This window comes from Carya illinoinensis, chromosome 7, assembly GCF_018687715.1.
Source record: "Carya illinoinensis cultivar Pawnee chromosome 7, C.illinoinensisPawnee_v1, whole genome shotgun sequence".
NCBI lineage: Eukaryota > Viridiplantae > Streptophyta > Magnoliopsida > Fagales > Juglandaceae > Carya > Carya illinoinensis.
In genome coordinates this window covers 6,932,869-6,960,106 of record NC_056758.1, presented here as the reverse complement: position 1 = coordinate 6,960,106, position 27,238 = coordinate 6,932,869, and the positions used below count along the sequence as shown (strand labels likewise).

The following is a 27,238-nucleotide window of genomic DNA, read 5'->3' as shown; positions in this document are numbered from 1 at the left end:
ACTAATCAGATGATTACAGGTTGGGTAGTTCTTGATGATACACGGACTCTGGTCACTTTTGTCTACGCAAATGTAATCTTGTGGACCGTAGAAGTTTATGGGAGAGCTTGGTGGCTTGCCTTCATAGTAATAATCCGTGACTAATTCTTGGTGACTAAAACATCATCCGTGCTTATTGTGAAAGAGTAAGAGGGAGGCCCCGTCTTGCTTAGGCAATGGATGAGTTTAATGAATGGATTGATACATGTGGTCTAAAGGAAGTTAAACATCATGGGAATCTCCTCTCATGGTGCAATGGAAAGGAAGGCAAACCTAGAAAATGGGCAAGACTTGATTGGGCTTTAATGAATGTGGTTTTTTCGGCTCGGTTCAACAAGTCAAAATTGGAATATGCCAAAAGAAAGTCATCGAACCATAGCCCTTTGGTGTTAAGAGTTTCTTGTGTGGATATAAGGTACGGTCCCTCTCCGTTTCAATTCCAAAAAATGTGGTGCTTTCATGAATTCTTTCATAGTTTGGTACAAAAAGTTTGGGAACAGCCTACGTGGGGTTCGGGATTAACTAAACTAGCGGCTAAGTTGAAGAGAGTAAAATTAGAGTTGCGATCTTGGAATAGAAATGTATTTGTGAGAGTTAAGAAAGATATTCAGGACCTTGAAAAGAAGCTTACAGCTTTGCAGTTCCAGCTTCAAGCTAATTATTCGGATGAGACAGATGCCGAGTTCATAGCTACGAAGATGGAATTAGATGTGTGGGAAAAAAGAGAGGAGACTCGCTTGGCACAGGCTGCTAAGAAGAAATGGTCGAAGGAGGGAGATCGAAATTCCAATTTTTTTCATGCCATTGTGTCTTAGCATCGGCATGGGGCTGTTATTTTTAGGATGCAACAAAAAGATGGAACAATGCTGGACTTTCCTTAACAGGTTCATTTGGGGGCGATGAATTACTTCAAAAGTTCTCACTAAGATGCCGAGCAAAGAGGATGTGATAAAGTGTTAGAATTGCATAATTAAGTTGCTTAAATGAGTGATTTATTTTATCAAATGAGAATTAAGCACTTAATTATGCATCAAATTCTAATACTGGATGTCAAATTAATTGATGCCAACATTTTACTCATAAAGTTCTATATTTGCCTTTGAAAGAAATACACTTTTAATGTGCTACATGGCATTTATGAAAATAATAGAAGAGCAATGCAATGGCTTATTAAAGAAAGGGCATTCTTGGAAAGCCTCAACAAAGTATGTGGGGCTATGCTTGGAGATTGGAGTGCTATGCTAGAAGGGAAAAGACAAAAAACAAAATATATAGAGCACGCCAGGTGCTGTTGTAGAACGGGTGGGCAAGACCTCACGGACCAAGCAGAGGCACCCAAAAGCAGAGTTCACGCACGGACAGAGGGGCTAGAAGTCGGTTTTGGAGTTTTCATTTTATTTTTTTATTTTCATCTCTCATAGTCGACACAATTGTTACACAAAAATCTCACAAACGTTTTGATAACCCTTTGTCCCTGTGGAATACGATCCTAGACTTATCCTTGATACAACTTGACACTTCTACACTTAGAAACACATTCGAGACCGAGTCAAGTTTTTTGCGCCGTTGCCAAGGACAACTGGTGCTTATCAGAGCATTCCTCTACCGTTGAGAGGACGTTTGTGGAGCTGTGAACCTCTTCACAACCTGGGTGACATCTGATCTTTTTCCCTTTTCTCTGTTTACTTTTCATTGTCTTTAATTTTCTACTCTTGTTTGTATGACTGGTTGGACTAGAGACCATACATCTTGACTGTTTAGAACAGAATCATTGACATCTTTTAACACTGCATCACCTTCTTTTGAATCATCATCTAACACTGATAGGATCATGGCTGAAAATAAATATCATGATAGGGAAATGGTAAATCAAAACAGGACAGTTAGAGAGTATCTTCAGGCGGTTAGGACGAGCACCCCTTCTTGCATCATTTTACGTCTTAAAGAAAATGCTTTTAATTTCAAACCCGAGATGATTCCATTGTTACTACACTTTCATGGTAGGGAATCTGAAAACCCCTACTTGCATATTAAAGAATTTGAAGAAGTGTGTTCCACATTTATGGATAGAACATGCGCTGAAGTAGTCATAAGATTGAAATTGTTTCCATTTTCCTTAAAAGACAAGGCTAAGACATGGTTGAATTCCTTAAGACCAAGATCCATTGGGACTTGGTAAGAAATGCAAACTGGATTTTTAAAGAAATTTTTTCCCATGCATAGAACCAATGCTTTGAAAAGACAAATCATGAATTTTTGCCAAAAAGATGTGCAGATATTTTACCTTTCTTGGGAACGATTCAAAGACCTTTTAAATGCATATCCTCACAATGCATATGAGAATTGGAGGGTCATTAGCTTTTTCTATGAGGGGTTGCAGTTAAAAATGAAGCAATTTATAGAAACCATGTGCAATGGTGAATTCTTCAACAAAGGGCCCGAGGAAGCCTTTGAATATTTTGACTATTTGGCTTAAAATGCCCAATCTTGGGATGTTTCTGACTTGTATGATAGATCTGAAAATCAAAAATGTGTTAGTGGGGGTGGTAAATACCACTTGAAAGAATCTGATGATTTACATGCTAAGCTTGCATTGATGTCTAAAAAGTTAGAGTCTTTAGAGCTTAAGGAAGTCAATGAAATGCATGTTTTGTCATCAATTGAAAAATGCAACATATGTGAAGATCCAGGGCATGTGACTAATGCATGCCCAACAATTCCTGCTTTTAAAGAAGTGTTGCTTGATCAATCCAACCATGTGCATATGATCTCTAAATATTTTTCAAGACCTTATTCTAATACTTACAATGCAGATTGGAGAAGTCATCCAAATTTCAGTTAGAAAAATGAATAACCTGGGCCATCTACACAAGGGCAAAGTCAGTATACCCCTATGTAGCAGCTGGCCAAGGCTCGGGACCCTCTTATTTTGCAAATCAGCCCCCTCCAATGCAAAAAAAAAAAAAAGAAAGGGAGTGGAAGATGCCATTCAGCATCTAACTGTTACACTACAACAGTTTATGCAAAGTCAGGCTACAGTCAACAACCAGAATGCCCAAGCCATCAATGACATTAGAGAGTTCCGTCCACCTATTTGGTTCATTTGTTCATAGCTACGAAGATGGAATTAGATGTGTGGGAAAAAAGAGAGGAGACTTACTTGGCACACGCTGCTAAGAATAAATGGTCGAATGAGGGAGATAGAAATTCCAATTGTTTTCATGGTATTGTGTCTTAGCATCGGCATGGGGCTGTTATTTCTAGGATGCAATTGGAAGATGGAACGGTGCTGGGCTTTCTTGAACAGGTTCATTTTGGGGCGATGAATTACTTCAAAAGTTCTCACTAAGATGTCGAGCAAAGAGGATGCAGAGTTAACGTCATTGTTGTCGTCTGATATATCAACGGAGGATAATTTGGAATTATGTCGTATGCCTACAGAAGAGGAAGTAAAGAACACGGTCTACTCGATTCTACAACATGGCAGCCCGGGCCCTGATGGTTTCGAATCCTCATTCTATATTTCTTATTCGTATATTGTGAAAGAGGATGTGGTGAAGGTGGCTAGGATTTTTTTTTTTAGGTGCTTCGCTTCCCAAGTTTTATGGTTCTTCATACATTGTGCTTATCCCTAAAGTCCCTGACCTAAAAAGCTTTGATATATTTAGGCCTATTAGCCTTTGTTTAATGGTGTATAACATTTTTTTTCAAAGATCTTAGTGTCCCATTTGATTGCCATTTTTCCGAGGTTGATTTCTTCAGAACAATAGGCCTTCATCCCAGGTTGTAGTAGTTTTGAGAATATTTTGCTCACTCAAGAGATGGTCCATGTTATGAATAAAAAAATTTTAGTAGGGCATATTATGGTGAAAATTGACATGGCAAAAGCTTATGATAGGGTCCATTGGGAGCTCTTGGTGAAAGTTCTTATTAGCTTTGGTTTTTGTCGTCAATTCTATAATATGGTAAAGGAGTGTGTAACTTCTCCTTGGTTTTCAGTGATGATGCATGGGTCATATAAAGGTTTATTCCAACCTTCTCAGGGCCTTCGGCAAGGGGATCCTTTATCGCCGTATCTTATTCTGATGCAAAAAATTCTTTTGAGGCTTTTGCAGAAACAATTTAAGGATGGTCGTATTGGCAAGTTTTATCATCCTATGGGGCCCCTATGGTTTCACATTTGTTATATGTTGATGATATCCTAATTTTCCTTAATGGAGAGAAGAGATCTTTGTGTTGACTTGGCTCAACATTGGCTTGTTATGGATGTTGGTCTGGCCAGCTCATTAGTAGAGAAAAACCTGTCATTTTTACTTCAGCCGCTATTAGTATTGCTCGGAGGTGAGGGTTGGTACGTTTAATTGGTTTTGAGGAAGGAAAATTTCCTACGACGTACGTAACTAGGGGTGTCGTTGGTGCAAGGTCGTCTTAAAGCTTGCCACCTTAATCAATTGCTAGCAAAAATATGGGCAAAGGTTGCGGGTTGGAAAGCCAAGTTGCTATCACAAGAGGGCGCTTGATCTTGCTTCAGCATTTCCTATCTAGTATGTCGTCTCACCTTATGGCTATGTTGCATGTTTCCCAAATTGTGGTAAAAATAAATAAATTCCATTTTCTCTACTTCCTTTTGGGGGGAGAAGAATGGAATAGCTAAGGCTAAGTGATGCACTTGGTCTCGGATTAGTAAGCCTACCCAAGAGGGCGATTTGGGTTTGAGAGATTTCTCAAAGCTTCAAGAGCGTTGCATATGAAGATGGCTTGGTGTCTTCTTTCAATGGAGTCTTTGTGTCTCACTTTCTGCTATCAAATTATGGTAAAGGGCAACATGTGTCTCTGTTGGAGGTGCAAAGGAATAGCTCAAGACTTTGGAAGTCCATTATGTCCATCCTTCTTGATGTGTGTGCAGTGTCTAAAACAAGAGTAAAGAATGGTTTGGCCTCCTTTTTGTTTGACTGATGGTTTTCGGATGAACCTTTTTCTCACATGGTAAAGAGGGTCCCGACATCTTCCTTGTTAATCAAGGATGTGTGGGTTGGTGATAGCTGAACTATGAGATACTAGAACAATTAATTGGTGTGGAATTAACAGGGGCAGTGACTAGAACGGTTTTTACTGGCAGGTCTGGGCAAGATGTACTAGTGTGGAAACCTGCTCAAGATGGTAGGTTCACTACAACAATCGCCTGGGATTTTATTTGAGTGAGAGGGGATCATTTCGCATGAATGGATTGGATTTGGAACAATCTTCTGCCAAAGAGGATCTCAGTTTGTATGTGGCAACCTCAATTTAATTGCCTTTCAGTTGATGAAAAGGTGCAAGCCTGTGGAATTGAAATGGCATCCAAATGTGGCTGCTATTCTACACCTAAGAAAGAGACGATGGATCATGTGCTAGCGATGGGTCAAATTGCAGAGCAAGTATGGTGTCTTGCTTCTCTGGCGTTGGGAGCCTCTTGTATGCATGCTAGCAGTTGGTGGCACCGTGTGGAAGTATGGTTTAATTGTGAAAAGAAAAGCACCAAACGGGGCATGTTGATTAGCCTTCTACCCAGTATAATTACGTCCAGGAAAATCCCATAGGTGTTTGGAGGTCCCTTCGTTTTTGGCTAGGCACTCTGGTGAATGACTTGGCCAACTTAAAGATATCTTAGATTGACTACCAGATGTTGAATGCATTGGATATCCCATTTCATGCTTGTGCAGTGCAGAAAATTCAGACAGTTGCGTGGGTGAAACCTCCTTGTGGTTGGTGGAATCTAAATGTGGATGGTAGTTGTCGTGGGAATCCAGGAAACTGTGGTGGGGCTGGAGTGCTACGAGATCAATGGGGACATATTAAGGCTGGTTTTTCTGCACCTTATGGTTTCAGAACCAACAACGAGGTTGAGTTACGAGCGTTGTTGCAAGGAGTTATATTTTGTAAATTTATGGCATGTACGCATGTTATACTGGAATGTGACTCTAACATAGTGGTCGATTGGTTGAAAAATAGATGCAGTAGTTTATTGTATCTTTGGGATTACTGGGATGACCTTATCCAGGAATTAGATGGCTTGCACTATCAGGTGATTCATCAATTTAGAGAAGGTAATCAAACGGCTAACTACCTAGCATGGAAAGGTGAAGAGGGATTTACTTGGAGCTTCTGTCCGAGCGGTTGTCTCCCAAGAGAGCTACGTGGTATTCTTAGATTAGATGCACTAGGTTTGCCGTCAATAAGCAAGTCTGCAAGTTAAGAGCTCGTGTCGCTTCTACGCTTTTCGATGGGGTGTTAGTTTGGTTTTTCTACATTTTATTTCTTTTCTTTTTTTCTTTTTTTTCTTTTTTTTTCTTTTTTTTTTTTTTGGTTTGTTTTTGGTTTTAGGTGTTTCATAGGCTTTTTAATGTCTTGGTTGGTTTTGTCGATTTTGTCTTGCTGTTTGGGATGTTTTTTCTTTGTATACTTATAAATCCCACGTGTCCTGATTATTACCACAGTTCCTCTGACAGAAGTGAGAGTTCTAAATAAAATTGGAAAGGGATCACTCTTGGACATATGATCCTGACTCCTTCTTTTCTTTTCCTTTTTAAAAAAAAAAAGACTACACCATTTTGTTCTAGCCTTTCAACACAACTTTTCTAGTGTATAACACCTTGAGAAGAAAAAAATTCTGGCATGTAAAATGCAGTCTCGTTGTCAGTTCTAATTTTCTTGATTTGAGAATGAAACTGAGTTTCAACTAATTTGAAGAAATATTGTGAATAAGGTTTGGTTTGAGATTTGTTTTGTAGAAGATATACCCAAGTGGACTTTGAATAATCATCTACAATTGTGAGGAAGTATTTTGAACCATCTAAAGCTAAAACTGAGAAAGGCCCCCACAAATCACAATGAATGAGCTCAAATGCAAAAGTTGAAACAGATTAATTCACTAGAAGGAAATGGTAAACATTTTTGTTTAACTAATGGACAGATTGTACAAACACAAGAATCAAGAAATTTTGGTATATGCAAATTTGATACACAATTATTGAGAAATTTTAACTTGGAGAGGGGAATGTGACCTAGCCTATAGTGCCACAAACTAAAATTCTGATTTATTGAAGAAGAAGATGAAACAGAACAACAACCTAGGGTCTTTGCAGTAATTGATATACGCCAGCCTTCTCCTCACCCATTCCAATCGTTGTCCATGTAGATAGGTCCTGGATGAAACAAAGATTGGAAACAAAAACAATTCAACATGAAGAATCACGTGTCAATTTACTGGTAGAAATTACATTAAAGGAAAATGAAGGAACGCAAAGAACATTGTGTAAAACAAGATTATCTAGTAGATGAATAGTACCAATATGTGTTACTGGAACTGAATGACCATTTGGTAGTTTAACAATAGAAGCAACTATAGAAATTATGGCAGAAAAACAAGCAATGGAGTTGACCATATGGTCTGTAGCTCCAGTATCAATAATCCAAGGAACAAGATTACCTGCAAAGTTAGCAATAGAGGACAATTGTGGAATTGGAAAAATACTAGAAGTGGCTTGATTTACTAAGTGTGGACTGGATTATGGTTTGAGCATGGCAAGTAGCTGCTGGTATTGATATTGAGACAAAGGAAACTGTGAAGCATCATCACTTGATTTACCCATAGAAGAAGAAGTTTGATTGGCAGAATGAGTAGTTCCTCTTTTGGATAACATGGTTTTGGAGGATGGGAGGAGGTTGGTTTCTGCGGAGGCAGTGCATATTGAGGCTATACAGTTTTTCCAAGGCTTTTTCTCTAGGTCAGACGTGAATACTAATGAGCCAGATTTTAATTTATTAAGTCCAGTGGTTACTCAAGAAGAGAATGATGCTTTGTGCAGGATACCATCAGATGAAGAAGTTCTAAGGGCTCTTCGGTCTATTCCTTTGGATAGTAGTCCGGGGCCGGATGGATTTGTTGCCTCTTTTTTTACGTTGGCTTGGGATGTTGTTAAAATTGATCTTATTGACATGGCAAAAGAAGTGTTTGAAGGACAACCTTTTACTAAGTTTTTCGGTGCTACTAATTTGGTGCTGATTCCAAAGGTGGAAGAACCTATGGGTTTTGGTCAGTTTCGGCCTATTAGTCTTTGCTTGGTAGTTTATAAGATTATGACAAAAATTATGGTTACTCGGTTGGCTCCTATTCTTGAAAAAATTATTTCTAAGGAGCAGGCAGCGTTCATTCCAGGTCGGAGTATTTTTGATAATATTGCCTTGGCACAAGAATTGGTGCAAGGGGTGAATCGGAAGGTAAGAGGGGGTAATGTGATGTTGAAAATAGATATGGCAAAGGCATACGATCGTATTAATTGGAAATATCTCCTTGAAGTGTTACGTCGGCTAGGTTTTTCTGAAAATTGGAGGAATATAATGTACAATGTTATCTCTTCTCCTTTCTATTCCGTTATGTTGAATGGGTGCTCGAAAGGTTTTTTTCAGGCTTCGAGGGGTATACGGCAAGGTGATCCTTTATCACCTTATCTATTTATATTGTCACAGGAGCTTCTTTCGCGCATGTTACATCAGGAGTTCAGATTGGGCCTTATTAAGCCATATCATCCGGGGGGAGGTACTCTCATTTCTCACTTACTTTATGCGGATGATATTTTGATTTTTACGAACGGGGGAAAAGCATCTATAAGAAGACTCATGGCAACATTGCACCGATATGAGATGATCTCTGGTCAGTTAATTAGCCCAAGTAAGTCTACTATTTATTTCCCTGAGAATATGCCGTTGAATAGAAAGAATGACATTACCAGGATTTCTGGGTTTGTTGAAGGGAATTGGTCGTGTCTTTATCTAGGAGTCCCTTTATATGTGGGAAGGTTGAAAATTAATTTATTTGATGGTGTTTTAGCAAAGATCCAGAAAAAACTAGCGGGTTGGAAGAGTAGGATTTTATCTTTCGGTGGAAAGATTTTGCTTTTACGTCATGTGTTAAATAGCATGCCTATTCACATCTTATCAGTTATGAAAATGCCTAAAGCTGTTTTTTTGATGATTAAAAGAATATTTTCGAATTTTCTATGGGGTTCTTCTTTGGAGAATAGAAAACGAAAATGGGTGTCCTGGAATATGATTTGCAAGCCTGTGGAGGAGGGGGGTCTTGGTATTCGTGATTTGGTGGACGTACAGGAATCGTTGTTTATGAAGTTTGGTTGGAAATTAATTTCGGGAAATTCGATGTGGTCTGAATTTTTCCAGAAAAAGTATCTGAGTCGGGAACATGTTTATAAGGCTATGCAGATAAAAAAAGGGTCACGGTTTTGGAAGGGAATAATGGAGATTATGCCCAATATTATACAAAACTCGAAGTGGTTGATTGGGAATGGTAACATTAATTTTTGGATGGATAGGTGGATTGGGAGTCAACCTTTGCAGGAGGTGTGTCCGGTTATTGGGAGGAATGATTTGCTTCTTGCAGATGTGGTGGATGAGAGGGGGCCTAATATTGACGTGTTACGTAATCTGGTTCCGCCAGATATTTTACATCAGATTTGTGAAGCAGGTGTGCGTACAAAGAATAGACCAGATGTGTTTGTATGGGAACATTCTTTGGATGGTCAATTTTCTACAAAATCAGCTTGGGAATTATGCAGGAAGCGTGGAGTACCTTGTGAGTGGAAGAAATGGTTGTGGCTTGAGAAAATTCCAAAAAAAATGTCTTTCCTATGTTGGAGGGCAAAGAGAGGAATAGTTCCAACAGATGATGTTATTCAAAATCTTTCCATTCCTTTAGCCTCTAAATGCAATTGTTGTATTGCTCCTAATATTGAATCTTTGCAGCATGTTTTATGTGAGGGCCCGAACGCTCAAATGGTTTGGAAATATTTTGCTAATATTAGCCAAATCAGGTTGCCGCATATTAGAAACTGGAAAGGGATGATGTCTTTTTGGTGGCAACGAGCTAATAAACAATCTCAAGCAGGATGGATCCGTGGTATGTTACCTATTGTTATTACTTGGTGTTTGTGGAAAGCAAGATGTTCGGCAAGGATGGAAGGGGTTCCGTTTCAGGTTAAGGCTATTATTCGGCAAGTTAAAATTATTATGAAGGATGTTTCTTACAATCTGAAAAATTTTCAGGTTGTGAAGGAAAATGAACGTTTAGTTATGGAGGAGCTCAATATTCCAGTTGCTTCTATAAAAGGAAAAAAAGTTACCTATGTGAAGTGGGAGTTGCCGACAAGGGGTATGGTTAAATTGAATGTTGATGGTGGGGCTCGTTGTAATCCGGGTGAGGCAAGGGGTGGGGGTATTATTCGAGACTCTAATGGTAGAGTTATTGCTGGGTTTGCACATCATTATGGGATTGCTACAAACACGGTTGCGGAATGTCGTGCGTTGCTAGATGGGTTAAGGCTTTGCAAAAATCTAGGTTTACAAAATGTTTTGGTAGAATCTGATTCTTCAGTTATCATGAATTGGCTTGTTTCTGGAATATGTAGACTTTGGTTTCTTTGGGATTTTTGGGAAGAGATAAAGGAGTTATCTAGGGAGATTAATGCTCGGTTTCGACATGTGTTTCAAGAAGCTAATATGGTTGCGGATTTTTTAGCGAAGAAGGGGACGTTTGGGGATAATACAGATTTTGTAGGGCTGGATTTTGAGTTTGTAAGACTTAGAGGTTTGATTCGTATGGATAGGTTGGGAATGGTTGTTATTAGAGAGAAGTGATTTTTTTCTCAGAGGTTTTGTATCTAAGGTATTCCTCCGCCATAAGTGAGAGTTTCTTAATAAAATTTGGGGTAGGGATCCCTCTTGTACATGGGATCCTGACTTTTTTTTAAAAAAAAATAAATAAAAAAAAAAAAAAGAGTAGTTCCTCTTTTAGACTTAAAACCAGGAGGAAAGCCATGAATCCGATAACACTTTTCTGAAGTGTGACCTTTGTATCCACAATGATTACACACAGGTTTATCCTTGCGAAAATTGGTTTGTTTTGAGGCAAAATTTCCAGTTTTCGCAGGCTTTGATGTCAAGGCAGCAATGGATTCAAGGCTAGGTACAGATATATCAAAAGTGATTTCTCTCTATTTCTCTTCTTGTAATACCAAAGAAATAACTTTGTTTATGGACAGAAAATGATCAAGTAATAAAATATGACTCCGTATACTATTGAAAGAGTCACTCAGCCCCATTAGAAACTGCATTACATATTCTTTTCGCTAAATTTCTTCAAATTAAACATTTTAGTGTTTCCATAGAATACTGTAGCAAATTACGTCTATAATTTACTAACTCATTCCAAAAGGACTTCAATTCTGTGTAATAATTACTCACATATTTCTTATCTTGTTTCAATGAACTAAGTGCTTTTCTCAATTAAAAAATTCGTGGACAATTACCTTGTGAGAAATGATCTTACAAATCCTTCCACAAGTCGGCATCATTATCAATGTAGAGAATGCTTGATCCTATGTTTTTCGCAACTGAATTGAGGATCCACGAGACAACTATATCATTACATCAAAACCACGACAAATAAAGAGGATCAACTTCAATAATCGGCTTCTTGAGGATTCCATTTATGAATCCACTTTTGTTTTTAGCGCGGATGACTTTGGACATTGACCTCGATCAAGAGTAATAATTATCACCGGTTAATCGATCAGTAACAAACATTATGTCTGGATTTTCACCATGATGTAAAAAAGAGAGGCTTGAAGAATCGTCAAGTGAGGTGTTAGGGGAAGAGAAAGAAGAAATGACACTAGAATCCATGACAAAATTCTAGAGCAGCGATAATTCTGTGATATCATGACAAAATTTGAATTATGCTGCAGAGATCTTTGGAAATGGAAGCACAAAGGAATGAGAATGAAGTTTCGAGAAATAGAGCTGGGGATTGGAAGAAAATCATTTTCTTTATTACCTAAATTGAATTGTAAAACTACAAGTGCAGAAGTATTTATATGTACTTAGTACAAAAGTAAATATACAACTTATATATTTCTAATAATAACAATAAATATTCAGTTTTTCTTTACGAGTCGCTACAAATTAATCTATTAATTATCCCCAAGGCTGGCGCCATGCAACCTAGGCCTAGCTACCAATGTTTTGTCCTCTTCCTCCTCTATGAAGCCCTAAGGTCGCCATTTGAATGTCCAGCAGTCCTTGCCTCCTTCTATTTTGCTCAACCATGGATAGCCATTGCACCTAGCATTACCGTCGAGAGCCTTCTCCACACCTTAACCTCCCTTACACTCCACAACACTATCATCATGCATTAACCAAGCACCCATGGTAGCCACATGATTAATCACGTATATTAAAACCACTAAGACTATTATATATATATAATATATATAATTAATTTCAACTCTATATGAAATTAAAATAATGCGTGATTAATATATATTCACATCTTATATCTTCGGGTAGTTTAATTAGATCAAAAGGATGTTTCCTTCATCTTTTTTATTCTTTTTTAAACAATATTATCGATCGTTCAAAATCATGGTTTTAAATACCATACCGTACCGGCCGGTACAATCAGAATATTCCGTACTGGTCACCGGTCCGATACAGGTATTGTACCTGTTTCGTACCGTTCTGAATACCGGTACCGGCCGATATTTCGGCCTGTACCGGCCCGTACCGGCCAGTATTTCGGCCTTCTATTTTTTTTTCATTTTTTTAAACTACAAGTTTATTTTTTGACTCTCAATTTATACCAAACTATTTATAATTTATATATATATATGTATTTATGTATAAATTATTCATATATAAACTATTATTTTAGAATATAATTCATTTATATATATTTATACATATAATTTATTTATATATCGACTATCCCGAAACGGTACACGAAATGGTATCAGTATCGAAATATTTCGTTTCAATATCTTGACCAATACGTCATCCGGTACGATATTCAAAACATTATTCAAAATTATCTTCAAAAAAACTTAATGACAATAAATATTCGGTTTTCCTTTTCAACACTCTACAAATTAATATATTAATTATCCCCAAGGCTGGAGTCAAACAACCTGGCTAGGCCTAGCTACCAACGTTTTGTCCTCTTCCTTCTTTTCCACGATTTAAAAAATTCAACATAAAACCTCGATGGATACAAACAAGACGTCAGAAACATAAGAGGGACAGCTTGCTTATAATCGTGTTTCAGCTTATAATCATGTTTCAGGCCGCAAACATGATAATCGTTTAACTGCATATATGGTTGACGGAGACTAACAAATGAACAGTACTATCACTATGATTACTTTTCGTGCACACCTCCTCCTCCTTCTTGTTATTATTATCATTATTTTTCTTATTATTATTATATTTGAAGATACCGTATATATATATATAGAAAAATACTAATACGTCTCGAGTCTACCCCTGATGTATTTCTTATTTTTATTTAATAATTGAAAAAATAATTTTTAATATATTAATATATTTTTTATTTTTAAAATATAAAAAATAAAAAAAGCAACTTTATGCTCGTCCAGTTTTAAAAGTTAGACGCACGCAAGCATTACTCATATAATCATATATATATAGGGTAATGATATATTTACTATTATTTTATTATTATTTTATCACTTATAATGTATTTATTTTTTTATCATTTTTTCAGTATTTTTTTAACATCCTTAACCATTAAGAAAAAATTTTAAAAATATATAATTTTAGTGATAGTCACTTGCTTAATCATTAAGTAAAAAAATTAAAAAAATTAAAAAATTAAAAAAAATAATAAAAGAGTGATAAAATAGTGATAAGACTATCATTATTCATATATATATATATATATATATATTAAAGAATGATGAGTCAGCTGTCACACAAACAAGAGCAAAACCGAGAGAGAGCAACACCACTACATGCCTAACAGATTCCCAACAGTTTTGATCATTACGTTTGTGCTGCACATATGCTTGAGGGCACTTTTGTATATTCCATCTCTAATATTGTATATTCCTTTTTTTTCCTTTTTCCTCTTGTATATATAGGCTACTGTACATTTGCTCAAATTACTTTTCGGTAAAGGAAATAACAGAGTAACTTTTTTCATCTCTTTCACTACTCTGCTGCATTTTTCTTCCAGCAAACCAGACCTTTACACATTCTATCATGGCATCGGAGAGCCAGGTTGAAACTCCAACTCTCAACCTCACTGATCTCAGCAATCCAAATAACCCATACCGTCTAGAAACCTCTGATAATCCTGGCACCATTCTGGTCACCGAACATCTCACAACCGAGAACTTCTCCACTTGGTCCCGATCCATTCAGCGAGCACTGAGGGCCAAGAATAAACTTGGATTTCTGGATGGCACTATCCAAAAACCCCCCACTACCTCTGCACTCCTTCTCTCTTTGTGGGAACGATGCAATGACATGCTTGTGTCCTGGCTTCAAAATGCTATCAGCCTACCTCTTCGTCCATCGGTTGCCTTTGTTGATGATGCTCGTGCATTGTGGCTTGAATTACAGGACCGGTTTTCTCCTCAAAATGGCCCCCGCATCTATGAATTGAAGAAAACTCTTGCCAATCTATCACAAGAATCTGATACGGTAAGTAACTACTATGGCAAACTTAAATCAATATGGGATGAACTCTCCATCTATGACCCATTACCTGTTTGCTCTTGTGCCTCAACGAAAGTCATCTCTGACCGATACCAGCGAGATTGTGTGATCCAATTTCTGATGGGTCTCCATGACTCGTTTACAAATGTTCGTGACCAGATTATGTTAATTGATCCTCTACCACCTGTCAACAAGGTATTCTCCTACATTCAACAACAAGAACGTCATCATCTCATCACCTCCGCTGCTCCTCCAGTTGAGACCATTGCATTGGCTGCACGTCGACCATCTCAACCTTTTCCCAAGCGTGACAAGCCATACTGCACCCATTGTAAAATCGCAGGCCATACTTTGGCCCAATGCTTCAAGTCTGGAAATGCTACAGCCCCTGTTTGTACTCACTGTGAGATGACTGGACACACGGTTGAGCGTTGCTACAAGCTTCACGGCTATCCCCCTGGACACAAGTATTACAAGTCACGCCTCAATGTTGTCTCCATGGACAATCATTCTCCAGCAACAATCACTGATCCAAGCAAGATGTTGACTAAAGAGCAATATCAAGAGATTATAGCCTTGCTGCACAAGACAAACTTGACTACTTCTCCATCTGCAAACCAACTTCAACTTATTCCTCCAACTCAAGCCCCCATTTCATCCGCTGCTGGTATCTCTTTATGTTTGTCTTCCTTTTCTTCTACTTCTCAAACTTGGATCATTGACACAGGGGCTACAGATCATATGATCTGCAGCCCCTCTCTCTTCACCACAATAACATCCACCACCTCTAATTTTGTTAAACTTCCAAATGGAGAAGTAGCCACTGTCACTCACATTGGTACCGTGCAAGTGACAGCAACTCTTCTCCTTCATGACGTGTTATGTGTTCCAAATTTTCAATTCAATTTGTTATCTGCTGCTAAGCTTGCTAAGCAACTGAATTGTTGTCTCTTGTTTTTCTCTGATGTTTGCTTTATACAGGGCCTTTCTCCCTGGACAACGATTGGGAAGGGTAGCTTGCTACATGGTCTCTATCACCTCCACACTAAAGATGTTTCACCTCAAACTTTAGCTCATAGTTTTTCTCAGCATTTTACAAATCAAAATTCTATTTCAGCCTCTGTACAACCTCTCGACAGTGCTCATTATTTATGGCACTGTCGACTGGGTCACCCTTCCCATTCTCGCATGTTACACATACAAGATACTAATGTAACTACTCATATGAATATCAATGAAAATTTTCCTTGTCTTACTTGTCCTCTTGCCAAACAAACACGGCTCCCTTTTCCTTCTTCCACTAACTTGACTTCTCATTGCTTTGATCTTGTTCACTGTGATTTATGGGGACCTCACAACATTTCAGACCACAATGGTTCCCGTTTTTTCCTCACTATTGTTGATGACTTCTCTCGTTGCACTTGGGTGTATATTCTGAAAAATAAATCTGATGCGCGTCCCTGCTTGCAATCCTTTTGTAATCTAGCTGTCACTCAATTTAATACAAAAATTAAATTCCTGCGTAGTGACAATGGATTAGAATTTTCCATGCCTGCATTCTACTCTGAACATGGCATAATTCACCAAACATCTTGTGTCGAGACTCCCCAACAAAATGGGTTAGTCGAGCGAAAGCATCGCCATCTTCTTCAAGTAGCCCGTGCCTTACGTTTTCAGTCTGGCTTACCATTAAAATTCTGGTCTGCTTGTGTCCTTACAGCCACCTACCTAATCAATCGCATTCCCACCCCCCTTCTTCACAACAAGACTCCGTATGAAATCTTATTCAATAAACCTCCCTCCTACTCTCATCTTCGTGTCTTCGGATGTCTAGCTTTTGCCTCCACCACCTCTCACCATCGTCATAAATTTGATGCCCGGAGTCGTCATTGTGCCTTCATTGGATATCCCTTTGGTGTAAAAGGGTATCGGCTACTTGATCTCACCACTCATAAAATTTTCCTCTCAAGGGATGTCATCTTTCATGAAACACTATTTCCTTTCCAAACTCCATCCATTCTTCCTAAGTCATCCACATTCTCTCCTTCTACATTTTCTCCCAACCTCCAGTTACCTGATCCAGACTCCACAGCAGCCGAACCTTCACCAATCCAGCACAACACAGCCACGTCTACACCTGCATCACCTCCCATAAATGCATCCATCACACCACCTCCTCCTTCTCCACCTCCTCCTCCTCCTTTACTTCGTCGGTCTACTCGCTCCCGTCGTCCTCCCCCTCATTTAAGTGACTTTATATGCTCTCCACCAATGGTCCCTCCACCTCGTCAAACCATGCAGCCTCATCCTTTGAATGAGACGTGTAACAATGCTGCCTCCTCATCCTTGTCCACGGCGAGGCCCCGCAACTCAGGTGAACCTTTTCCTCTCTCTTCTTCTATTTCTCTCCATAAACTTTCCTCATCCTATCATGCTTTTATTTCTACTTTATCTGTCACACCTGAACCTCAGTCTTTTGGAGAAGCTGTCAAGTATCCTCATTGGTGCGAGGCTATGAATTCTGAAATATCTGCTCTTGAACTCAATAACACTTGGTCACTTGTTGATTTACCACCTGGTAAGCACACCATTGGCTCCAAATGGATTTTTAAAGTCAAGCATAATTCCGATGGCAGCATTGAGCGCTACAAAGCTCGTCTTGTCGCCAAAGGATTTACGCAACAAGAGGGACTTGACTACAACGAAACCTTTGCCCCGGTAGCAAAACTTGTTACTGTTCGGACATTGTTAGCAGCTGCCTCTATCAAAGGCTGGTTTCTTAAGCAATTTGATGTTCAAAATGCTTTCCTACACGGTGACTTGGAAGAAGAAGTTTTTATGCGGAAGCCTCCTGGTTACTTCAAAGGCTCACCAAATCAGGTTTGCCGCCTACACAAGAGTCTCTATGGCTTAAAACAAGCCCCACGCCAGTGGTACTCAAAGTTTTCTCAAGCCTTACTCACCTACGGTTTCCATCAATCTAAGGCTGACCACAGCTTGTTTACTCGACTGCACAATGGTTCCTTCACAGCACTTCTCGTCTATGTTGACGACATCATTGTGGCCAGCTCAAGCATGGACTCCATTGCTGCCCTTCAGTCCTTTCTCAGTGAACATTTTCGGATTAAATGTCTTGGTAATCTTCGTTACTTTCTTGGGATTGAAGTAGCTCGTTCTTCCAAGGGTATATCAATTTGTCAACGAAAGTATGCCCTTGATATACTATCTGATGCTGGTGTTCTTGGTACTCGACCACTCAAGTTGCCCATGGAACAAAACTGGAAGCTTCGCATTGATGATGGACAGCCTCTCTTGGATCCTCTCCCTTATAGACGGTTGGTTGGGCGATTAATATACCTCACCATTACTCGCCCGGATATCAGCTACGCTGTCCATGTCTTAAGTCAATTTATGACTTCTCCTACTTCCTCTCATCAGCATGCAGCTCACCAAGTTCTCCGCTACATCAAGAATGCCCCTGGTCAGGGTCTTCTTTTCCCCCCCAGCAGCTCTTTTCACCTCAGAGGTTATACTGATTCGGATTGGGCCTCCTGTCCCAATTCTCGCCACTCCATTACGGGCTTTTGCATCTTCCTTGGATCCTCCTTGATTTCATGGCGTTCAAAGAAGCAAACTGTGGTTTCTCGCTCCTCCGCTGAAGCTGAGTATCGAGCCATGGCCACCACTTCTTGTGAGCTACAATGGCTGTCCTACATTTTACAGGATTTGCACATCTCGGTTTCTCTTCCAGCTGACTTATATTGTGACAATCAGGCTGCATTACATATTGCAGCCAATCCGGTGTTTCACGAGCGCACAAAACACATTGAGATCGATTGTCATCTCATTCGGGAAAAAATTCAAGCAGGTTTTTTACGCACATCTCATGTTAGTTCTTCACTTCAGCTTGCGGATGTCTTCACCAAGGCACTTCCTTCTACTCAACTTAGCTTTCTTTTGTCCAAGATGGGAATAGAAAATATCTATTCTCCATCTTGCGGGGGGATATTAAAGAATGATGAGTCAGCTGTCACACAAACAAGAGCAAAACCGAGAGAGAGCAACACCACTACATGCCTAACAGATTCCCAACAGTTTTGATCATTACGTTTGTGCTGCACATATGCTTGAGGGCACTTTTGTATATTCCATCTCTAATATTGTATATTCCTTTTTTTTCCTTTTTCCTCTTGTATATATAGGCTACTGTACATTTGCTCAAATTACTTTTCGGTAAAGGAAATAACAGAGTAACTTTTTTCATCTCTTTCACTACTCTGCTGCATTTTTCTTCCAGCAAACCAGACCTTTACACATTCTATCAATATATTTATGTATGTATATGAACGTGTGCGATGACCTCATGTGCATGAGCTTTGCATGCTTCTGATCGGTGGTGATGAAATCGAGTTCCAAGTCATGAGACGTAGAAGTTGCGTGCAGGAGTTCACAAAAGTCATGTTAACCGATCGAGACCTTATTTGGTGTCAATTTTAGAGTAAAAAAAATTGACTAAGTACTGATAAGAAAACTTGAAGAAGAAGAAAAAGATTAAAAAAAAAAAAATGAACAAATTACTCACGGCATGTATTATTTAGAGATTATTTTCATCTCTTTTCAAGTTTTGAGCTGGGGCATGGAATCCTGGCTGTTAATGTGTGCACCATGGTTTCCCGTATATGGACCATCCACACATTCTAGCTCCCTTTACCACATTATTGCTAATGACCGTGCATGTAATTTTGTAACAAACGATGTTCAGTTTCACGTTTGGTGCATTTGGGGCCAAGTTTCACCAACAATAAGGGAACAATGTTGTCTCAAGAGCATTACTGTCTCACCTAGCAACAACCTAAAGTATATCATTTCGCACTCAAGCGACCAACCCTATTACTGATCCTCAGCTAAACAATCAAAATTATCAGAATAATAATGAAGATAATTGGGTGAGTTATAAATAACTCAGTAGGCATCTAACATATACCAGTATGTAAACAAAAACCAGTTATAGAATGCAAAAAAATGAATCATCAAAATTATCAAGCGATAGTTCAAAAATATAATCAAAAGGGTAAAGACAAAGAAGGTGGAGAAGTTTACCAAAGAAAATAATCAAAGGGACTACTGTCGATAGACGCAAGAGCATGGGAGAGTTGATAGTAGAGTAGGGTGCGAGAGATAATGAGAAACATGGGAGGTTGAACAACTGAAAGAGAAGTTTTTAATCTTTTGAGGATCTACAATAATGTCCCATGAACAGAGATCTACTGTGACTGCCCCCAAAATATATTTCCAAAATGTTGAGTCAGATGTGGGGCTCAGATGGAAGAATCCCTAAAATTTTTACCATAATTTTGCTCAAAAGTTACTTGTTTTGATCTGCTAGATTTGGATACTCTTAAATTTTTCATATACCTTTGAGCACTCAATAAAAAAAAAAAAAAAAAAAAAAGTACCCATCTAGGTGATGGAAGCCTCACTCTCACTCACTCGTGTTTGGCATGTTGAGTGATTAGATCTAGAGTTTGTTGCGTGTTAGTTGGGTAGATCTAGAGTTACCTCAAAGCAATACAAAGATCCAAATTAGTTTGTTAGTGAAAATCAAAACTAACTCGGGCTAGGACTAAACTCTCAAAGGTTTTGAAAAGAAACTTTCCATTCATTGAATGAAAACATAACGATAATAATTAAACAATGCAATGGCTGAAATTATAAATAGAGACTCTAGGGTTGGCGCCTACACCTTCACTAATTACTTCCTTAACCTAGATCTAGATTTAGATTTCAATCTTAGATCCATCTCCTAAGTTTAAGGAACTCTAAGTTTAAGGAAACAACATCTAATGCCTAAAATAAAGGAAATAAACTAGAAAATAAACATAAGCACATAAAAACTAAATAAATCCCTAATTAAAAGCATCATGGGCGGCCACTACTACGAATGGCACCCACCTCCCTAAAATTAAGGAGTTTGCCTCCTCTCAACCCCTAAAATCAAGGAATTGTGATCTTCTACTTGCACTTGTCTTGGGCGCCTATCAACTCACCACTCGAGCCATGTATGCAACTCAATGCAACCATCCTAGTTTCAGCACACCTAATCCTCATAGTGGCATTGCGAATGGCTCTTCTTGCATCTCCATAACTAGGACATGTACTTACTCGATAATAGGTGGAAATCTCCTCGGAATCCTTTCCAGGTTACCTCCTTCAATGCAGTATTTTTTGCGATGCACGCTCCACTTCATTCTCGACCTGTTGTTCCTAGTTTTAGTTGGACGAGAGGATCAGTGGGTCTCTAATAATATTCATGATGATCTATTATTCTTGAGTTAATTAAGTTCCATATAATTTTCTGTGTTCTATTCAAGGTTCATAAACATATTAAAATAACTGACTATATATTATAGATTATAAATGTTTGTAACCCTATATGAAATTTAAGTAATGCATTATATATATTTATATAATATTCCCTCCTTCACATCTTTATGAGGTACGTAGTTGAGATTAAGGGCACTAGCAATGGTTTATACATTTTTATCTTCAAAATCACATCTTTTGAAGATTGATTTTGAAGATGAAGAAAAATTCCTACATTGGATTATATATTTTTTGACCAAATAATGATAAAATATTATTATATTTTTTTTTTCTCTAAAATCTAGATAGTCCAATAAATTCAAGTCAAATTCAAATAAATATCCAAATCCAATAAATTCAATCTACCACATATATATACATATATATATATATATATATATTTAGCAACATAGAAAAATTCACACATACTCTATGTGTGGTCTAATTTCATACAAATCCATAGCTTGGACAAGAAAAAATAATAAAAATAATATTTGAAGAAAGAAAATGACATCTTCAAAGATAAATAATGACTGTTTATAGTTATTCAAAATTGTAGATATAGATAAGCTAATGTAGATGATTTTAAGGGAAGTTTATTCAAATTGAAGAATAAAGATGAAGATAGATAAGCTATTACTAGTGCTCTAACAAGGTTTCAATTTTTTTTTTTTTAAATTACAAGTCTAACTACCTTAAGTTAAAATATTTATTTTATTTAACTTTTTTTATCAAAAACATTGTGTTTATAATTATGAAATATATAAGTGATACGTAATATTTTTTTTTTAAATAAGTAAATATAAGACACTTTTAATAATAACCTCATTCATTTTTAAAATTATTGTACTCTACTTGCCAACTTACTGTAACTATAATTATTTTTTCCAATAATTTAACGAGGTTGCATCGATCGTCACATCCCAAGCGACTAGTGGCGCGCGGACGAACCTAGCTACCAATGTTTTGTCGTCTTCCTTCTTTTTCCCCACTACAGTTACAGAACACGACGAACATTTCTATTTCTTTAACGAAAAGGTATAGTTGTAAATATAATTGTGTATTAATTTATGTATTAATATGATGTAATTAATTAAAAAAATAAATTTTATTAAAAATAATATTAATTTAAATTTTAAATATAAATAAATCAATATTAATATATAAATTAATGAACGACTGTGCTTGTACGTAACAAAACTTCTCTTTTACAGCTATATCATATTCCCCAGAAACTCAGCCAACCTCAACCACTAACTTTTGAGAAAAGGGTTGGTATCTTCGACTATAAATAGGTACCTCTACCTCAACATAATCACCACAAACTCACATTCGACACTACTGCAAGCTCAGAGAGAGAGAGAGATGGAAGTTGTAAAGGTGCTGCACATGAATGGAGGAATGGGAGACACAAGTTACGCAAATAACTCCCTAGTTCAGGTGAATTACTTAAGCATTAACCCCTGTTTTGTTATGGTATATATATAATGTACTGCTACTGTTGTTGGCTTGATTAACGTATGCAAAGAAGAGCAAATTAATTTTATGGTACTTTCATGATTTATTTGAAGTACTTAGGCTTCGTAGTCATCATCGACTTCGATTTTACTAGCTAGCTAGTAATAAAAGTTTCCAATCCACAAGGATTTTCCCCCATGTCTCGTGCCATCACAAATGTGCAAATGAAACTAGCCTGCTTACCCAAAATTAAATAAATAAAATAAAGAAACTAGCCTGCTTACACTGGCTATCTTTTCCTACGCATGGATAGCTGCATTCAAAAGTTTGGCTTGGACTGCAGCTATTTCGTTAAAAAAAAAATTATTGCTGCATTTCTTGTTACGCAGTTTTGCTAGTGTGATATTAGCACCTTTTTTTTTCAAGAAAATCATTGATATAGAGCAGCTGTTTGCACACTTTCTGTGTAAACTGTAGAGTATATATACATGGAGAAGAACTCATTCAAGTTCTATATTTTGGAAATGCAGCAAAAGGTCATATCCATGACCAAGCCCATTACAGAGGATGCCATTACCCAACTCTACTGCAGCACGTTGCCAAAGAGCCTAGTGATCGCAGACTTGGGTTGTTCTTCCGGACCAAATACTTTGTTCGTGGTTTCTGAACTTATCAAGGTAGTGAACCAACTTCGCCAAAAACTAAGGCATCAATCACCCGAATATCAAGTGTTCTTGAACGACCTACCGGGAAATGACTTCAATACAATTTTCAAGTCGTTGCCAAGCTTCCAGAAAAAAATGAGCAGTCAATTGGGAGCTGGTGCTGGTCCATGCTTCTTTGCAGGTGTTCCTGGTTCTTTCTACGGCAGGCTTTTCCAGAGCAAAACTCTGCATTTTGTCCATTCTTCTTATAGCCTCCAATGGTTATCTAAGGTAATTAACATTTTCTATGACAGGAAAAATTAAATCAAGCCATAATGTTATGATTGGAACGTCTAGTACTAGTGCCGAACCAAATGAAACAAGTTGAATGAAAATGGGCAAACAATTGCAGTGAGTGTGTGTGTGTGTGTGTGTGTGTGTGTCATTTGGAGGAAAGATTAAGATAAAGTAGACCAATCCGACATTTGTACTGGGGATTCCTCTTTTTTATACTTTTCAGTACTTGAGACAATTTTGCTTTATTAAAAAGAGATTTAATTATTTTAACTTCATTGGATCGATTTTACCAAATTCAGTAATAGAAATGATCGAATGTTGCTGTTAATTATTAGGTTCCCGAGCAGCTGGAGAGCAACAAAGGGAACATTTACATGGCACGGACAAGCCCCCCAAGCGTACTAAGGGCTTACCATGCACAGTTTCAACAAGATTTCTCAATGTTTTTGAAGTGTCGTGCAGAGGAGTTGGTGTTAAGCGGGCGAATGGTTTTGACACTTTTGGGAAGAAGAAGCGAAGATCCGTCTAGCAAAGAGTGTTGTTACATATGGGAACTTTTGGCTCTTGTACTCAATGAAATGGTCTCCGAGGTAACCTATAATATATACAATCTATCAATAGACTCATCATGATAATCTATTAATAAGCCATAAATAATTGATTATTAGTTATTGGTTCCATTAAGTATTAGTTATTGAATTCACGAAAACTAACAACTTCATTATATTTTCCATTTGTATTTAGGAGATATGCCTCACCATATACATTACTTAATTTATGTTCTCTATTGTCTAAATCCTTGTAGGGATTTATAGAAGAAGAAAAAATGGATTCTTTCAACATTCCTCAGTATACACCATCTCCATCAGAAGTGAAATCTGAAGTTCTGAAAGAAGGATCCTTCTCCATTGCTTGCCTAGAGGTATCTGAAGTGAATTGGAACATTTATAGCAATGATGGTGGTTATAATGTTGCACAGTGCATGAGAGCCGTGGCTGAACCCTTACTTGTTAGTCACTTTGGAGAAGCAATCATTGAGGAGGTTTTCAGTAGGTATAGGGAAATTCTTTCTGATCGGATTTCAAAAGAGAACACTCGTTTTGTCAACGTGATTGTTTCCCTGATAAAAAAGGAATGATGATGATCTTGATCAAGATATATGTCAATGGCTTTCTATGTAGTAGTTACCATATCATAGATTGAAATAAGGGCTCTTCAGCCTTGCACCGTTTCACGGCATGAATGAATCATGCACTTAGCTATAGTTTGTAATGGTTATCTTCGAATAATTTGGTAGTTCAAAGCTAGCTAGCTACTGTATGTTTCGTTTCGAATTTCCATCCAGATCAGGGTTCAAAAATGTATTATCTGCTGGTGCTTAATTTGTTATTTATATATATACTTAATTAAATTATAATACTGTCAGTATGAAAGTTTAATTCTTTACATTATATATTTCTGCATGAATTATCAATAGGAGATTAATCACTGAAACCCAACCACACTACAAGAAATAAGGCCATTTGCAGCGTAATTTTTTTTGTTGTAATTAAAATCGCTGCAATAGATATCTTTTTGCAGCGATTTTATATCTCCTTGCAATTTTTTCATAAAAATATGCGATTTAGGTGGGGCGGTCCCTAACTTTGTTTTTTGCAGCAATTATTTACTTATAGTGGCGAAAATATATGTTGCAACAAGAAAAAGAAATAAGCAACGGGGCATTATCGTTGCTTTTGGTCTCGGCGCCAACTTACACAATTTACTTTCAATTTTCCCCCCGAAATCATACCTCTCTGAATGAACCAGCAACCCCTTCTCCGCTTCCTCATTCTTGCCGATTTCTCCTTCCAACAAATGCCCAGGTCACCAACTTGATTCACACGGCTGGAAATCTACCTCCATTGTCGATTACGTCCGGAACCCTAACACATCCCCTTCATTTTCCTTCCGTGGAAGCTACGGTCATCGTTTCCTCCTCCATACGACCTCTGTTCCTCGGTCGTTACTATTGATTAAACTATTTCCTTAACCGATTGCAACAAGTATCAGAGGTTGCCGTTCTCGAGCGAGGATCAGTGCACTCACTAATCATTCTCGGAATCATCTATAGGTATATATATATATATATATATATATATCTCTCTCATTTGTGTGTTCTAACCCTACCTCGTTTTGGTGATTAGTTTATCATTTGTGATATAGAGAGAAGTTAGGGGACGAGGATTTTGGGGCTTACCATTTGTGAAGAACTTTTTGAGGTCTATTGGGGGTATATAGCGTCTGTGATAGCACATGTGTTCTTGGTTTGGTTTTACAAAATTTAGGATTTACGAATTGGTTGAGATCAATCGGATTTGACGGTTTTTTTTTTCTTTTTCCTGGTTGATTTTAGGGGTTGAATCAGTTGTTCCTCTACTTTACGGGTTGATTTGGGACTATATCTGAATAGATTGGACTGAAATGTTAAATTGACTTCAATAGGATTTGGTTGTTACATTGATTTTAGGGGTTTACAAATTGGATGACCAGGCATTGATTTGGAACTATATGCGTTGAGTCGTTTGTTCCTTGTTTTGTTCCTCTACATGTAAATTTGTTATCATGATTTCATGGAATTTCAGTAGGTGTTATGAAAGCTGCTGTATGTTTGCTTGACGTGGGTTTCACTGGTCTTAAGGCAATTAACTTGTAATTTATACAAGATTTTTTTGGTTCTTCTCACCTAGAATGCAACTTCTAGGCTTTAGACAACATCATATCTATTTCTCCAACGCCGGTAACTCACTATGGTGTCATTTGTGCATTATAAAAACACAGATCATGATTTCTCTAGCCTCAACATATATATCACACTTGAGGCCGCATGTAGTTTGACTGTTTTTGTAAATCTTGTATGCTTTTGAAAGCATGATGCATCGACAACCTATGTACATGGTATGTTATTCTTTTTAAGGAAGTATTGACCTGTTGGCATCCTTGCTTCAATTAATTAATCTACTACATGCTACAGACTAGCTTCCCCAAAACCCAATAATTTATATGGGCCAATTCATAGGCTGGGATTAAGAGTGCAATTCATGCCCTTGGTGTTGAGACTGTAATATTTGATGATAAGCTTTCAGCTGAGTTAGATTCCTGACTTGTTGGTTATTATGTCTATAGCTATGCTTCCTATTTAAATTTTCTCTTCTGAAATGTGGTATTTTATCTTGTCAATATTGGCTCTTCCTATTTCCTAGTTTGCTCGAACTTGTTTTCACCAATTATTTATTTGTTTTTATTTTGGTTCTACTACTCTAAACTTTCCATGCCATAGGGACTCCTGCCAATGGAACTTTGAAGTTTCAACCATAAGCTGGTTTTTTGTAATTCGGCTTTGACTTTCAGTAAATTCTAGATTTCTGCTGCTTTGACCTTGCCCTGTTTTACAATGTAATTGCATAAAAGTATAGTACATTTCTGGAATAGTTTGATGTGTGGTTATTTCTTAATGGTTAAATGGACTCCTTTCTCTACACTTTTCTTTGGATCTTAGTTACTATCCCTATCATGCTTAAATATATTGAAGTATGTTGTGGGCATGGTATGGGAGTTTGGTTTTAATCGATTGCTGAAACGTCAACTGCAAACGAAGGATGGCTAGGCCCCGATTCTTGATGTATTCTTAATTAATTATGCACTCATTGATGTTTTCACTTAGTACCCAAGATCCTTTTGTTATAGATTGTCACAAGATAAAGTTTCTCTATAGATTGATTTGTACTGTTTATATGTACTCTTGCATAAAGACTGCCATGCTTGTTTCCAGGAGGAAGCCTTGAGGTTAAACTCACTAATGTACCATCTGTTTTGCAAAAATAGTCTTA

At 37.6% G+C, this 27,238-nt stretch overlaps 2 protein-coding genes across 2 annotated transcripts; both read left to right on the top strand.

Moving 5' to 3' along the window:
* Positions 1-215: 215 nt before the first annotated feature.
* On the top strand, positions 216-854 carry LOC122316118. The gene has a single exon (XM_043132658.1). It carries the CDS (start codon positions 216-218, stop codon positions 852-854), a length of 639 nt encoding a protein of 212 aa, XP_042988592.1.
* A 21,421-nt stretch (positions 855-22,275) lies between these two features.
* On the top strand, positions 22,276-24,786 carry LOC122315008 (S-adenosyl-L-methionine:benzoic acid/salicylic acid carboxyl methyltransferase 1-like). The gene is made up of 4 exons (XM_043130683.1): positions 22,276-22,410; positions 22,959-23,363; positions 23,705-23,959; positions 24,175-24,786. Exons 1-4 carry the CDS (start codon positions 22,336-22,338, stop codon positions 24,505-24,507), a joined length of 1,068 nt encoding a protein of 355 aa, XP_042986617.1. The 5' UTR covers positions 22,276-22,335; the 3' UTR covers positions 24,508-24,786.
* The last annotated feature ends 2,452 nt before the right edge of the window (positions 24,787-27,238 follow it).

Coding starts and splice junctions, on each gene's coding strand:
- LOC122316118 (XM_043132658.1), top strand. CDS start 216: ATGGATGAGTTTAATGAATGGATTGATACATGTGGTCTAAAGGAAGTT.
- LOC122315008 (XM_043130683.1), top strand. CDS start 22,336: ATGGAAGTTGTAAAGGTGCTGCACATGAATGGAGGAATGGGAGACACA. Junction 22,411..22,958: donor CAAATAACTCCCTAGTTCAG/GTGAATTACTTA, acceptor TTGGAAATGCAG/CAAAAGGTCATATCCATGAC. Junction 23,364..23,704: donor GCCTCCAATGGTTATCTAAG/GTAATTAACATT, acceptor GTTAATTATTAG/GTTCCCGAGCAGCTGGAGAG.